Raw genomic sequence first — 15986 nt, forward strand, 5'->3', positions numbered from 1 at the left:
CTCTCCATCTCTCTCTCTCCATCTCTTTCTCTCTCTCTCTCTCTCCATCTCTCTCTCGCTCTCTCTCCATCTCCATCTCTCTCTCTGTCTCCATCCCTCTCTCTCGCTCTCTCCATCTCTCTCTCTCTCGCTCTCTCTCCATCTCCATCTCTCTCTCTGTCTCCATCCCTCTCTCTCTCTCTCTCCATCTCTCTCTCTCTCTCAGTCTGACTCTGTACGTGTTTGCCCCCGTGTGCAGGAGAGAGGTGTGACGGGAATCTAATTAACGCGGCCCGTTTTAGCTCTGAGAAAGATGGGGGGGAAAAACGCTGAACTTCAATTCTCACGGCAATAAACGGTGGAAGATTGCAGCACAAACTGACGGCGAATTCAATTAAACCCAGCGAGAGTAAACGAAATGAGAGAGAGTCCGAGTGAAAACACGCCACGCCGAGTTTTAACAAAATATCAACACTCGCACGGGGGCTGAGCGTCTTTAATACACACTCCGTTCGGTTTCTCCTGCGAGCAAACTGACAAAACATCACATGTCCCAAATCATATCACATCACATCACATGACTCTAATCCCAAATCCACCTCTTCCCCACATTAATGTTCAGAATAAACCCCAGAAGTAATAGCACCCTTCATGGAAATGAGACAAATAGCATAAACTATGCGAGAATTGGGACGCTTTTGAAAAAAAATGACTATTTTAAAACATAAACCCTGGTTTCAAAATTATTTGCACCCCTACAAATAATATTTGCTGAGTGTACAAAGCGCTGACACTGGAGACTCCTCCCATAAATGTGAAAAAATGTCATATACAGTATATAGGAACCGTATATATCAATAAATATTAATCTTCATAAAGTCCTCATTCACAACTGGATACAGTTTAAATACTAATTAGCTCTTTTGAGTGTCCAATAATGCAAAAACGTCGTTATTTGATGGATGTACGCTGATATGCTGTTTATTTCTAGCTCCATAGAGTTATCACACCTAGTGGTCAAAGGTAGGAACTGCAACAAGGTCTAACAGAGGCCCGTCGAGGCAGGATTCGTGCTGCCCCCGTGCTCGAGGGAGGCGCAGAAGACAGACAGTTAATAACTGGGAAGCGATTTGGAGATGGAAAGGAGGATTATGAGCACGAGTACATACACAAACCTGTGACGTGCAGCTGCAGTACTGTCCGAGCTGCTGTTCTAGAAAATGAATCGACACCTTCTGACCAATCGGGATGGAGAACTGAACAGTGGCGCGTTATAAAGAAGAAGAAGGAGAAGCGAAATCAGCGGCACAGAGTTCAGCGTGGAGTGCCGCTTCCTGTCGACTCTGAAATGACTGTTTAAATGGAATTGATGACATCAGAGTTGAAAAATAATCGGTGTGTAAACGGGAATGTCGGCTACATTTAAATTCCACTCCGGAGTTTCTCGGGCAGCTTTTTAAATAATGTATTAAGGCGAGTATAAAATGTGGATGAACTTTTGATAAATGAAGAAATGAGAACAGCTCTTGGCAGCCAATTCGGACGCTTCAGACCTTTGTGTGTAGTCTGGTGTGTTTAATATTTTAATTCTCCAACGTCTGTCAGTCCGCTGATAAGCGTGGGCGGTTTAATATGTGTGTGATTGATACAGTGACTTCCGGCATGTGCCTGATCATCGCTGTCCATCATCCTGAACCCTAGTTTACATTTACCTGAATATTATTCAGCACCGAGATTTGAATAGGCTAATAGCTAACAGTTTTGAGCGCCACTCACTCACTCACACACTCACACACTCACTCACTCACACACTCACTCACAGCTGAACACTGAGGTCAGTCCTGTTCATCTGCTGTGTCTGAGAGTCTTTGAAGGTTTGGCCTGAGTCCTGCAGATGCACTAAGCTCCAAATAAAAGAGGGTTTAACAGAGGTCAGAGGTCACACTGAATCAGACCGACTCCAGCGTCTGCTCCCAACATGAAAGCCATGGATTTATGAGGTCCGGATGGACCGGGATGAGAGAAAGAAGTTTGGAAACAGAGAAAATGTTAATCACTAGCCAATCATAGGTGTCTGGGAACTCATGTATGCGGAAGAGGGCGGATTCCTAAGAGAATGAATCAGATTCACGCCTTAACAAGGGTTGTTTTTTTTTCTTATTTTTTGGCTTTTTCTTTTTTCTTATTTCACTTAGTGGTCAAGTTTCCAATTGAAGCAAAACTTCACAGACTCACGACCAGCTGAGTCATGAGTGTATGAAGTTTTGCTTATCTATATATATATATATATATATATATATATATATATATATATATATATATATATATATATATATATATACACTACCTGTCAAAAGTTTAGACACACTCATTCTTTACTTTTATCCCCCCATTTTATAATAATAGTAGAGTCATCAAAACTCTGGAGTAACACAAATGGAACTATGGGAATTATGTTGTGATAAAACAAAATACTAAATAAATCAATATAATTTAGTATTTTCGCATCTTCAAAGTAGACACGCTTTTCACCGAGAATTTCCAGAAATATATTCTTGGCGTTTTCTCGACCGATTTCTTGATTTCTCTCACTAGCCAGCGAGAGTAAATCGCTTTTAAGCCCCGCCCACACGTCAGGTTTGTGCCAGAATGGCGAACGTAAACCTGCGGAAGACAAACGAAAGGCTTGATGGCGTACACAGAAACTCTTGCAGCACGTTTCTTGAACGTTTCATTTCTTGAAAGGTTATGTTCAGTACTTTTGGTGGAAATCTAATTCCAGATACATTCTTACATTTTGATTTGAGTGCACAGGAACATTACAGGTGTTACACGTGAGTCTGATTCGAGGATGAACCTACCGTGACTGTTGCAGCGTGATGTCTCCACCAGCCTGTTGTCCTGGTCGTAGCACACCATGGCCTGGTAGCGGTAGCCCTGTCCACACTCCCGGCTGTCTCCCTGCACACGAGTCCCCGGAGTGGCCACGGAGCCCTCGGGCAGTACGCAGTCGGACCAGTTACCCACGGGCTGTGCGTTGTACTTATCACAGGGGCAGTACTGAGTCTCGCTCAGCGGGTACGTCTGACTGTTCTTGCACTTGTCCTTCTTTTTGCTCTTTCCTGGAAGTCAATGGAGACACTGCAGGTCATTTTATTTCTTCAAATCTCACCGAAAAAAAAAAAATCCCATAATGAGATCAAAAGGAAAAAATCATTACACAGAGTAATACATTTAATATGTTTAATCCATCCATCCATTTTCCGTACCGCAGGGTCACTGGAGCCTGGAGCCTATCCCAGGGAACTTAGGGCATAGGGTGGGGGACAATCCCAACTCATCACGGGACAATTTTGAAATGCCAATCAGCCTACAGCAGGAGGAGGAAAACAAGAGCACCCAGACGAAACCCCGGAAGCACGGGGAGAACATTCACGCTCGGCGCACGCAGGGTGGAGGCGTTACTCGAACCCTCGACCCCGGAGGTGCGAAGCAAGCGTGCTAACCTCTACGCTCCTGTGCTCCCTACGTTTAAAACAATTACATCCTTTAGGGTCTCGCTTAAGGGCTCATACATACAGAAACAGTTGATTTATTTATTTATTTGTCTGCTTGTCTGTTTGGTTATGTAGGTGGTTGGTTTTTTAGTGCCTTTAATACGTTTTACAGCCGGACTTAATTCGAGTTATATATCATGAATCTACACAAAATACCCCACAATATTAGTGCAGTGAAAAAATTAATATCGCTTGGAAAATGAAATACAAATGTTTGCATAAGTAATCACCCCTACGTTAGATCTGGTGCATCCAAATAACATTATTATTATTATTATTATTATTATTATTATTATTATTATTATTATTATTATTATTATTAGATCTGTTTTAATTAGAATATAGAAGCGAGAACATGTCGCTTACCTACTAGGGCCCTTTTCCTCGTGCGCACTCCCACGCAGTCGGCAGTGCACGGGGAGAACTTGGACCAGTTGGTGAGCTGGCAGTCGTCTCGGCACGGCAGCTGGCACGGCTGGTTTACTGCCGGCATGGAGCTCGCAAACTTCATACACTGGGCTACATCTGCTACAGAACCGTCCAGCTGCCGACACGAGACCGCTGCAGGATCACACACACACACACACACACACACACACACACACGCACAGCAGTGAGACTCGACAATCCAGTGGATTACAGAGAGACACAGAGACAGGGATGTAGATAAAAGGGCTCCGAAGCAGCAGGACGTTGTTTATGAGGATTAAGGCAAGGGCAGTCACGAGAAACGCTTCTGACACTGACAATATTTTCAAATCTGACTGCAGATCAGATTATACTTATACGTTCTTTACGACGTACAGCTAGGAGACCGTCAAACGCGGCACATGTGTGGAATTTTACACTGACGTGATTATAGAATAGTCGTATAGTATTAGTGTGCACATGTCTGCTAATCATTGCTAGAATTTCATACCTCTGGTCTGGAGCCCCGCCCCACATCCCTCCTGAGCGCCTCGGGTGTCCTGCCGGATGCTCCACGGGACGAGCTGGCACCGGCGCCACTTGTGGGTTTTCCACCTGCGAACAGAAAAACCCTACCAGTGTTTACACACCAGTGTTGCTTCACAATGAAGATAAAGTGAACGTTTTTGTTTATTTGACACATTTTATATAGCAGTAGCAACGTTATATTCGGCTAAACGGATTAAAAAAAAAAAAGTAGGCCGTTCTTTAATAAATAGGAAAACGTTAGCATTGGGAAATTGGTGCGGTATAAGAGGAATAAATCACTTCGAGATGCGCTGTAAGCGGAACTCGTAACACGCAGCTCTGCTTCATCACACCTCCGTGTCGTTGATTCATTTTGTATATCAGCACGATGTTTTATTCCTTACATATTTAGGCAAATATGAATTGTCGATATACTTGTAGTGTATGTACCAACACCGATAAGACGTTAATGTGCTGTAACACTGTAGAAATACAGTAAATCTGATCGGTTTCCACGGAACGTCTCTGCGTATCTGCTGGCATCGCGGTCGTTCCCTTCCTCCGAGCTGTGTAATGCTGTTACATAACCATTGCACACGTTTGCATCATGCGAACACGAGGACGTGTTGCGAGAGAGCTGATGCGGTGTGTGTACGGTGTTACCTGTAACCGGGACAGACTGAGGCTGGACGAGGAATCTCACACTCTCTCTCTTCGTACAGCAGCTCAGGACAGTCCACACCGCCGTTCGCCGGCTTCTGGACGATCACACGGAAACGGGACTGGTTGTATTTCTGGCCACTCAGTCCTGAAGACAGCAGTGTTTAGAGTTACAGGAGTAAAATGATGCACAATGCTGAGATCCACTCAGACGTCTCGACGCGGACCACGTGTACCTGCTTCACAGGACGAAGGACAGGACGTCCATTCAGCGAACGCCGTTACTGCGCAGTCCTTCTTACAGGGCAGCACGCACTGTCTCACTGACGGGGGACGAGGAGCTTCTGGACATCTAAACACGCACGCACGCACGCACGCACGCACACACACACACACACACACACACACACACACAGAGTGAATGCTATATAAATATTACGGCACGAGGAATCCCAACATCAGAAAGCAGGAGATAATGTTCCTGTGCTACGTTCATTATTCTTCCAGATGCTTTCACTTCCTGCTTTCATAAATTGTTTCTTTTTTAAGAACAAGAAAGAAAGAAAGAAAGAAAGAAGGAAAGAGAGAAAGAACGTATGACAGTAAATAAATAAATAAAGATAGAGAGAAAGAAAGAACATATAGCGTGAAAGAAAGTAAGAGAGAAAGAAGGAAAGAAAGAAAGAACATATGACAATAAAGAAAGAAAGAAAGAAAGAAAGAAAATAAGAAAGAAAGAAAGAAAGAAAGAAAGAAAGAAAATATGGCAAAAAATGAATAAAGAAATGAATGAATAAAGAAAGAAATAAAGATGAATAGAAAGAAACAACATATAGCAAGAAAGAAAGAAAGAAAGAAAGAAAGAAAAAAGAACATATGTCAAGAAATGAATAAATAAAGAAAGAAAGAAAATAAGAAAGAAAGAAAGAAAGAAAGAAAGAAAGAACATATTGTAAAAAATGAATGAATAAATAAATAAAGATAGAAAGAAAGAACATATAGCAAGAAAGAAAGAAAAAGATAGAACATACGGTGAGAAAGAAAGAAAGAAAGAAAGAAAGATAATGTGTATTTTTGGGACATTCACTGCTGTAAGAGAAAAACAGAGAGACAGAGAGAGACAGAAAGCGAGAGACAGAAAGAAAGGCAGAAAGAGAGAGAGAGAGACAAAAATAGAGAGCGACAGAGAGAGAGAGACCGAAAGAGAGGCAGAAATAGAGAGAGAGAGAGAGAGAGAAAGGAAATAAAGAGATGCAGTGTAATATGTTGTACTTTTTATCCATTTATAGTTGCAGTTAATGTTGTGGAATGTCCTTGAAACAAGTTAGTTCCTGTTCTCACTTATGTTATAGCAGCTATACGCCGTCGTTCCCTCACCTGCCTCTCTCTTTCTCTCTCTCTTCAGGTTAATAACACCAAAAAACACATCTTCTGGAACCGCAAAGTTCCAGCTTCAGGTCCGACTGTTAAAAAGCGCTGACACTGGAGACTCCTTCCATAAATGTTCCATAAACACACTTCTCCTTACGATACAGCGACCACGGCACTTTTTTCAATCCGTCCGTTATTAGTTTTCGATTCCGCGCCCCCCCCCCCCGGAAGACGTCCCTCTGAACGAGCTGTTGCTATAGAAACGATGCTGTATCAAAACGAGAGTACACCACTGCACAATCCGCACCTTCTGACCAATCAGGTCGCAGCTGTGGTGAAAAAGACAAACACGCCGTCAGAAACGCTGGCTGTTAGGCCACTCGCTTTTCCACGCGAGAATATTTAATACGCATGCCGAAATGGAGCTCATAATCAATCGGGTGTCACTTCCTGTCACCTCACACACCGCCTGCTCCGCTTCATGAGCACGGTGAAACGCTGCAGGACTTCTCCTGTAGGAAAGGGGGGAAAAAAAAAACGAAAAAGAAAAGAAAAACGAAGATAAATATGGACAGTAGCTTCAAGACAAACATGACGGAGAATGAAAATTGTGATTCGGTGCTGTTCAGAATGAGGACTAATGCAAATCTCGGCCGTGACGCAACACCTCGAGGCCTCGCAAATCGGATGTAATGATAATCCGACCTGAAAACAGGGCAGCGACTCGTCCCTCAGCGGCATTAAATCCAAGCCACAAGAACACCCATAATACTATAATCTTCCTCGACAATAAATTCTCCTTATTCCCTGCCAGCTCATGACTTAAGGCTATATATTGCAAGGAGATAAGTGCTCGGAGACAGATCGCTTCCTTTAGCGTAATGTCCTACTGATTCTATCATCCGGCCGTAATCGGCTTTCGTCGGCGTCTCGTTTATGAGCGATGGTTAACTGTAATCTGGATAAATACGAGGCACACGGATGATGACGGCAACGACGACGACGACGACTACAAACCGTCTCCGAACGTTTATTCCCGAGCTTTTCCCAACCAGATGATCGGGGATATAATCGAGCATAAAAACGTCTTCTTCTTCTTCTTCTTCTTCTTCTTCTGCTGCTGCTGCAGAGAGACAGAACGTTCATGAGCATCCGGTTTGTGAGGGAATCAGTGCACGAGGAAATAAAACTACAGCTAGGAAACCTCGATGTGTATTTAAGAGCGTCGGACGGGAGCAGGGAGATGAATCCGGCGAGGATTTGTTTGGGGTCGCAGTGCACGTGTGCGGTGTGTAGGATGAGGATCGGTGTGTGTAGGGCAGCAGGACGTCGGTCATCACATTTATCACATGTCCACCTTCTGATCAATCCAGGTTACCTGATGAAACACACACACGCACGCGCATACGCGAAACCACAGGTTTCTAAATCATTAACGCGCTCGCTCTATCCTTTCATCCGGTTTTAATGCCATTTTACACCTGTAAGGGAAGAAAAAACGTATATAAAAATAAGGGCAAATAAATAAATAAATAAATGGATAAATAATACAATATCAGGTGTGTGTAATTTTAACTCCAGCCGGTTCCTGACTTTCAGACACGCTGTATAAAATGTATGAGGGGTTTTTAAAGAAATAAAACAGATAGATGGATGGATGGATAGATAGATAGATAGATAGATAGATAGATAGATAGATAGATGGATAAATAGATGGATGGATGATGGATGGATGATGGATGGATGGATGGATGGATAGATAGATGCATGGATAGATGATAGATGGATAGATAGATGTATAGATGGATAGATAGATTGATAGATGGATGGATGGATAGATGATAGATGGATGGATGGATGGATGGATAGATGATAGATGGATAGATGGATAGATGGATGGATGGATAGATGATAGATGGATAGATAGATGGATAGATGATAGATGTATAGATAGATAGATGGATGGATGGATGGATAGATAGACAGATGGATGGATAGATGATAGATGGATAGATAGATGGATAGATGATAGATGTATAGATAGATAGATGGATGGATAGATAGACAGATGGATGGATAGATAGATGGATAGATGATAGATGTATAGATGGATGGATGGATGGATGGATAGATGATAGATGGATAGATGGATAGATGGATGGATGGATAGATGATAGATGGATAGATAGATGGATAGATGATAGATGTATAGATAGATAGATGGATGGATGGATGGATAGATGGATGGATGGATAGATAGACAGATGGATGGATAGATGATAGATGGATAGATAGATGGATAGATGATAGATGTATAGATAGATAGATGGATGGATAGATAGACAGATGGATGGATAGATAGATGGATAGATGATAGATGTATAGATGGATGGATGGATGCATGGATGGATAGATAGATGGATAGATGATAGATGTATAGATGGATGGATGGATGCATGGATGGATAGATAGATAGATAGATAGATAGATAGATGGATGGATGGATGGGTAGATAGATAGATGGATGGATGGATGGACAGATGGATGGGTAGATAGATGGATGGATGGATGGATGGATGGATGGATAGATAAAACATTTTATTATTCTAAACTACTAATCTAAATAAGTAAACAGATTATATAGATAGATAGCTGGATGGATGGATAGATTTGATAGAAATATAGATAGATAGAACATTTTGTCCGTCATTTCCCGCCTTAACAACAACATCGCACGTCTCACATTTAACTCCTCCCCTTCCTCTGACTAACGATAACGGTACATTTAGGCAGAAATCAGCCTAATGAAACGGAATTTCAGCTCCTCACCACGGCTCGGATATTATTCCACTGGCATCATTAAAAACAGCTCAAACGTTTATCCAACAGGAACTCCAAAAATATCGGCTCCCTGCCTTCTGCAAGCTGCCATTAATTTTCAATTAGGACTAAACTGTCGTCACTGCTGAAACGAAGAGAAGCGACTTGTCTATCTGCAGCCTACGCCAAACCAGATCATTAACAATGCTCATGAAATAAAAACCGTACACCAGCAGTGCTCTGTTAATCTCACTGTTCATCACTTACTAATACGGTTTAGTCAGAGAACTCTTTCAGGGCTGGAGAGGAAAAATATAGAGTATAGAAGACGTTTATCAGCACTGTGTGTGTGTGTGTGTGTGTGTGTGTGTGTGTGTGTGTGTGTGTGGTTGAGGCCAGAGGCTGACTTTTGGGAGTTCTCTCTGTCCGTCTGTCAGTATGTCAAGAGTACTGTCTGTCAGGAGTATTATCTGTGTGTCTGTCTGTCTGTCTGTTAGGAATACTGTCTGTCTGCCTGTCAGGAGCACTGTCTGTGTGTCTGTCTGTCTGTTAGGAGTACTGTCTGTCTGCCTGTCAGGAGTACTGTCTGTGTGTCTGTCTGTCTGTCTGTTAGGAGTACCATCTGTGTGTCTGTCTGTCTGTCAGGAGAACTGTCTGTGTGTGTGTCTGTCTGTCTTTCAGGAGTACCATCTGTGTGTCTGTCTGTCAGGAGTACTGCCTGTCAGGAGTAATGTCTGTGTGTGTCTGTCTGTCTGTCTATCAGGAGTACTGTCTGTGTGTCTGTCTGTCTGTCAGGAGTACTGTCTGTGTGTCTGTCTGTCAGGAGTACCGTCCATGTGTCTGTCTGTCAGGAGTACCGTCCATGTGTCTGTCTGTCAGGAGTACTGTCAGTGACTGTCTGTGTGTCAGGAGTACTGTCTATGTGTCTATCTGTCTTCCTGCTTCAGATTGACAGTGTGAGTGATGGATGCTGCATTAGAGCTCTACAGTGTGAGACAACATCCATCCATCCATCCATCCATCCTCTGTTCCGCCTGTCGTACACAGGGTTGTGAGAAGCTGAGACGGATGACACCTTGGACGAGGTCCAAATCCATCGCAAGTCATAATGACACACACGTCCACGCACGCATTCACACACTGCAGACAATATGGAAATGCGTGTCTTTGGACTGGGGGAGGAAACCAGAGTACCCAGAGGAAACCCCCGCAGCACGGGAGAACGTGCAAACTCCGCACACACAGGGCGCAGATGGGAATCGAAACCCCGACCCTGGAGGTGTGAGGCGAGCGTGCTAACCACTAAGCCACCGTGCGCCCCTCTTACGTGTCATTAACCTTGAATTTCTTATCCGTCATTCTGGTTTAACAATAATTCTCAAGAACCTGACAGTAAAATGAAGAGATCTGATCCGACAACCTTCCGGTCCCAAGCTCAGAGTCTTCCCCACTGAGCTGCTACTGCGCTACATGCTAACCGCCTTCGCTCCTCACTGGAATAGTGAAAGTTTTCGTCGCGGTTTGTCTTGAGCATGGTGCGTGTTTCTCGTCTTGTAGTAATTAAATTGCAAAGAATCCAGCGCACTTAATTACTACCATTAGCGTTGCTGGGAAATTAAGCCGTTTGAAAACGACGGCGCTAATTAGCATGTTTGCTCCTGCGTGTTTATCACGCTTTTTTCCCCCGGCCTGCTTTTGCCTGGAGTGGAGACACAGACTTTGAGTGCAGACTGCATTTTCCCTGAAGCAATCTGCGCCACTCAGATATTCACACGCACACACACACACACACACACACACACAAACACACACTAATGTGATACAACCAAACAAATGCACAGCCCTCATTAGTCCTCTCGAAGACTCTTGACTCCAGGATCACTCCAGAACGGGGTTGAGTACCGTGATGTGCTCTCTGTCCTTCTAATGTACTAATGAAGTACCACTAAATGGTGAATGACATTAAGCATTTAGCCTGTATGCTAATCGTGTGTGCTAAATCAGATTTTTCTCCCCATCAAAAGTGGTCCTTGGTGAGCCCCAGATTGGTCCACATTTCTGCACTTTCCCAAGCAGTGAAGAGTAAAGAATGTCTTTGGAGCAAATACGGACCTGAGATTATTTCGTTTACAAAACACTGTCCAGTATTACCCAATCAGCCAATCGTGATTCGGCAGTGCGATTCATAAAATCCCGCAGACACAGATCACGCGCTTCAGTTAACGTTCGGATCATCAAACTGGGGGAAAAACATGACGTCAAACATCAAACTGGGAGAAAACTCCTGGGATTATCACACACAGTAGTCTCACAGGGTGGTGCAAAACAACAAAAAACATCCAGTGAGCAGCAGTTCTGCAGGCGTGTTGATGAGAGACGTCAGGGCAGAACAGCCAGACTGAACCGAGCTGGCAGGAAGGCTACTGGGACTCAAATAACCACTCTATACAACCGTGGTGAGCTGAAAAGCTTCTCAAAACACATAACACATCGAACTTTAAGGAGGATGAGTATACAACGGCAGATTACATACACTGGTGTGGTTACAGTGGGCAAGTCGCATGAGCCACATTATTATTATTATTTTTTTTAAATAATAAAATCCCACCAATTTTAAAACCAGCCTTGCCTTGCAAAGCCTTTCATATGAAGATATCTGTAAAGAGAACTGGTGTCTATAAATGTGAATCTACATCCAGCGTTCTACAAAAGCTGCTTCGTCACAGCGGTTATAAGCGCTACATAAAGATTATGATTTATTTCTTCGAGTAAACACTCGCCTTACGGAGCTAAACAACCTGGAATGAACCCTTCCGCGTTTTTCCTACAACGTATTTCAGATCCTATACGAAATATGACTCCTTACTTTTTCGGCGGGACCTGCCCCACGTTGACCTTGACGCAGATGACCTTACGGGTCTGCATGCCCGTAGCGCAGGATGTCTTGCCCTGTCCGGAGGGCGTGATCCGGGTAGAGTTGAGCATGGTGACCGAAGCGTCCTCAGTGCACGGCCCCCACGGTCCGGTCTGCCAGTGGTAAACAACGCAGGGATGCTCGTTACAGCTCCTCATTTCCTGTAGCGCGCTGGCGTTCGGACAGCTGGAGCTTCCTGGAAGTGCACAGACAGCATGGCTGAATCCCAAATTGCTCCATAAACCGCTAATAAGTGCACCACATTCCTCTCTGAAATAATGATTTCTACCCTCTACAAACTGCACTATAAGAAGTCATCAGACATCCCAAAACACTCCTTACTCGTTATGTGTGTGTGTGTGTGTGTGTATATATATATATATATATATATATATATATATATATATATATCACCATATATCACCTGTTTTTAGAATTTCATGTAAAAGAAGATAAGCGACATACAGGAAATGTGTATTCGACTCCACATATGGGATTGGAGCAAGCAAACACAAACAAACCCAAAATGCTTTCTGTGAGAATATGTCAACATTTTAAATGCTTATAACCTACAGCAAGCTAACATGATAACATAACAAACATAATCCCTCACAGAGTTACTTACCTCATATTCACAAATGTTCATAAAATGTATTTTCAAGTCAAAGTTCATAAAAGCTCAATAATATCACTGCTAATGCTCTCCAGCTAAATAACACATGCTAACCTGACAGGATTTTCTGAGGGGAAGTTTAAGTCATATATGTTTACAACCTTTACTGCGAATGCTAGCCTGACATGCTAACATGCGGTAACTCAACAAAATTTGCAAGAGGATTTTAAATTATAGTAAATACGGTGGATTAGCCATTAGCACGTTCGCCTCACACCTCCAGGGTCGGGGGGTTCGATTCCTGCCGCAGCCCTGTGTGTGCGGGGGTTTCCTCCGGGTACTCCGGTTTCCTCCCCCAGTCCAAATACATGTACGGTAGGCTGATTGGCATTTGTGAAGTGTCCGTAGTGTATGGGTGTATGTGTATGTGATTGTGTACCCTGCGATGGATTGGCACCATGCCTTGTGCCCCATGCCCCCTGGGATAGGCTCCAGGTTCTACGTGACCCTGTAGGATAAGCAGTGTAGTATAAAATGGATGGAAGAATGGATGGATTTTTAAACATAATCCCTGAGAAGATGATTTGAGTTTAAATCAAATTCAATTAATGTCCATGTCCTGTACTGGGAACTGCTAGCTAGCTGGCAAACATGCTAACCTGACAAGAATTCTGAGAGGATTTTTGTCACATATAGACATAAATGCTCATAATCTTCATTGTTAAAACTAGCAGGCTAGATAACAAGCGCTAACTTGACATTTTCTGAGAGGATTTCTAGAGCTAACATGACAAGATTAGAAAGAGGGGTGTTTTTTTTTTTTTAGGTCATTTTCACAAATGCTCATGACATCCACTGCTAATGCTAGTAATCCCTGACATGATTAATCAAACCTAATGCATAAACGTTTATGACCCTTAAAGCTAATTGCTAGCTGGCTAACACTGGCTAACCTGACAGCATTTCTCAGAGGATTTTTAAGTCATATTCAAAATAAAAAATGCTCATGAGCTTTACTGCTAATTGCTCGCTCAGTATCATGAGCTAACCTGACGGGATTTCTGAGAGGTTTTTCAACTCATTTTCATAAATATAAATAATTTTCACTGTTAACTGCTAGCTATCTGGCTAACCTGACAATTTCTAAGAGGATTTTAAGATATATTCATAAATACTCCACCTAGCTATCCTCCAGCTAGCATGAGGTAACCTGACAAGATTACTTAAGTCATACAAATATATGTCTATATAATCGTCGCACTTTTTAAGCTAACTTTTTGCAAAACTTTGACCTTTTTACACGCGATAATGAATCATTTAAGGCTGAGGAACGTTTGTAGGTAAGCTACACCCACTAGTTTGTGGACTTTAAATGAACTATAACCATATTCATTTGATTTTGTTGGATTAACGACTAATTTGAAACATGTACAATATTTCATTCCTGTAATATCTCTGACTAGGCCGAATTTAATTTCTAGTTTTAGCAACACCGGTCGTACCCCTCTCTCCTGCCTACATGGAAGGAGACGAAATGCTCAACACTCCAAGGCTCTGTCTCACTCTTCAGCAGTGAAATGAGAGCGTGTCTGACATAAATGCTGACATTCTCAGCTCTCTGGGTGACGGAGCAGCCCAAAGGGGTACCGAGAATCGAGACCTGTCTATCTGGAAGAGGAAAGCAGCTCCGTAACGAGGAGAAAGCACACCCACGACTGAGAAAAATATGACTCTGAAGGACTTTACCCTCGAGAGACCTGATGCTCTGGTGCTGTCTTTCAAAACAGGGGGAAGAAAAAATTCTAAATACATCACCATTTGTGAAAGACAGGTCTTTCTTTTCAGCTCTTCTGCTGAATTTTATGATTCTTTTCTTCGATACTGCTCTGAGACAGTTCCTGACACAGGATAATAATAATTCATCACACGCACCATAGGATTGGTCAGAGGAATCAATCTAGACAATCGGTGTAGGTTTGTTGCTTTAGCTGCTTTTCAAATGTTACTTTGTCGGTGAGATTTAGAGATGTACAGTTCCCAACATGTTCCATATTCATATACCATCCCTCAAGCCTTACACAGACCCTCGTATCAATATTTATATAACAACAGTTTGAGCCCTTTGAAACAGTGAAGCCTTCGCTACAAACACTGAAGGATTAACTTCGATGCGTTCAAGTTATATGACTTTGCTCGCAGCTGATCGGTCCAAGTTGGGTTTGGGTTTTCTTACCTAGATTAAAACCTACTCCGGAGCTGGTTAGCCATGGAGCGTAAGTTACCATGGCGATGAAACCCGCTAAAGACCAATGCATATTGTTGAGACCGAAAAACCAGAGGTTGCTCAAACTGAACTCGAACTTTTCTGGTTAGCCACTGAAACCGGATTCGTGAAACTGGCCTCAGGAGGTACAGTTAGGGTTCGAATAGATTGAAATGCCAACTCCTTTCAGCGAATCGGATCGTTTGACTCGGGTAACCAATAAACGTCGATTCCTCATTCAGCTCCTAGACGACTCGTTGGCATATTTTTCCCCAAACCAGCCAAAGTTATTGGTTTATTGTGATTAACGACATTACCGAATGCTGATAAATTTTCAGCGAGCGTGCTCGAGGATCTATTTGTCATGTCCTCGTTTGGGAAAAAAAAAGCGCCTCTCTCTTTATGAAAAGAGCCACAAGAGGACTCCCAGAGTTCAACTTAAAAAAAGCTGACTCAAAGACTCGACTCGTAGGAGAACGACACATCGCTGCCAGGAGGTGAAGATCTTCACCCGAAGGCATTCGATAATGAATTTTTATGGTTTCGTTTACACCTTCTGCTGATCCTGTTTCTGTTTGCTGTGTTGGAATTCGCGCCTTTGTATCTTCAAGGCTGCGAGAACTGACACCATCTTTCAGTGTGAAAACATGGAAAATAACTGTATTTTTGGCTTTTTCAAATATACAGCGAGGTCGTTCCCCTGGGGGGAAAAAAGAACAAAACAAAAAAAGCTCAGCCTCCAAACAAACCACAACTTCCAAAAGTTCCAGAGTCAGTGCATCACCTCATTTTATATTTATTTATTTTTTTAAATGTGTGTTTGCTGTATGATTTTCAGTCCTTCTGCCGTCTCGCTCAAATCCACTCTCAAAG

The 15986-nt window shown here is 42.9% G+C and overlaps 1 protein-coding gene across 1 annotated transcript in view; it reads right to left on the reverse strand.

Moving 5' to 3' along the window:
• Nucleotides 1-15986, reverse strand: part of LOC128599413 (thrombospondin type-1 domain-containing protein 7A) — a 67237-nt gene that overhangs the window by 31346 nt on the left and 19905 nt on the right. Inside the window, exons 10-15 of the mRNA XM_053610950.1 lie at nt 12190-12433; nt 5369-5484; nt 5136-5280; nt 4456-4559; nt 3903-4097; nt 2841-3101 (exon numbers count right to left, since the gene is read on the reverse strand). Coding sequence (XP_053466925.1) covers nt 2841-3101; nt 3903-4097; nt 4456-4559; nt 5136-5280; nt 5369-5484; nt 12190-12433 — 1065 coding nt within the window. The remainder of the gene's footprint in view (nt 1-2840; nt 3102-3902; nt 4098-4455; nt 4560-5135; nt 5281-5368; nt 5485-12189; nt 12434-15986) is intronic.

Source organism: Ictalurus furcatus, chromosome 23, assembly GCF_023375685.1.
Source record: "Ictalurus furcatus strain D&B chromosome 23, Billie_1.0, whole genome shotgun sequence".
NCBI classification, from domain to species: Eukaryota; Metazoa; Chordata; class Actinopteri; order Siluriformes; family Ictaluridae; genus Ictalurus; species Ictalurus furcatus.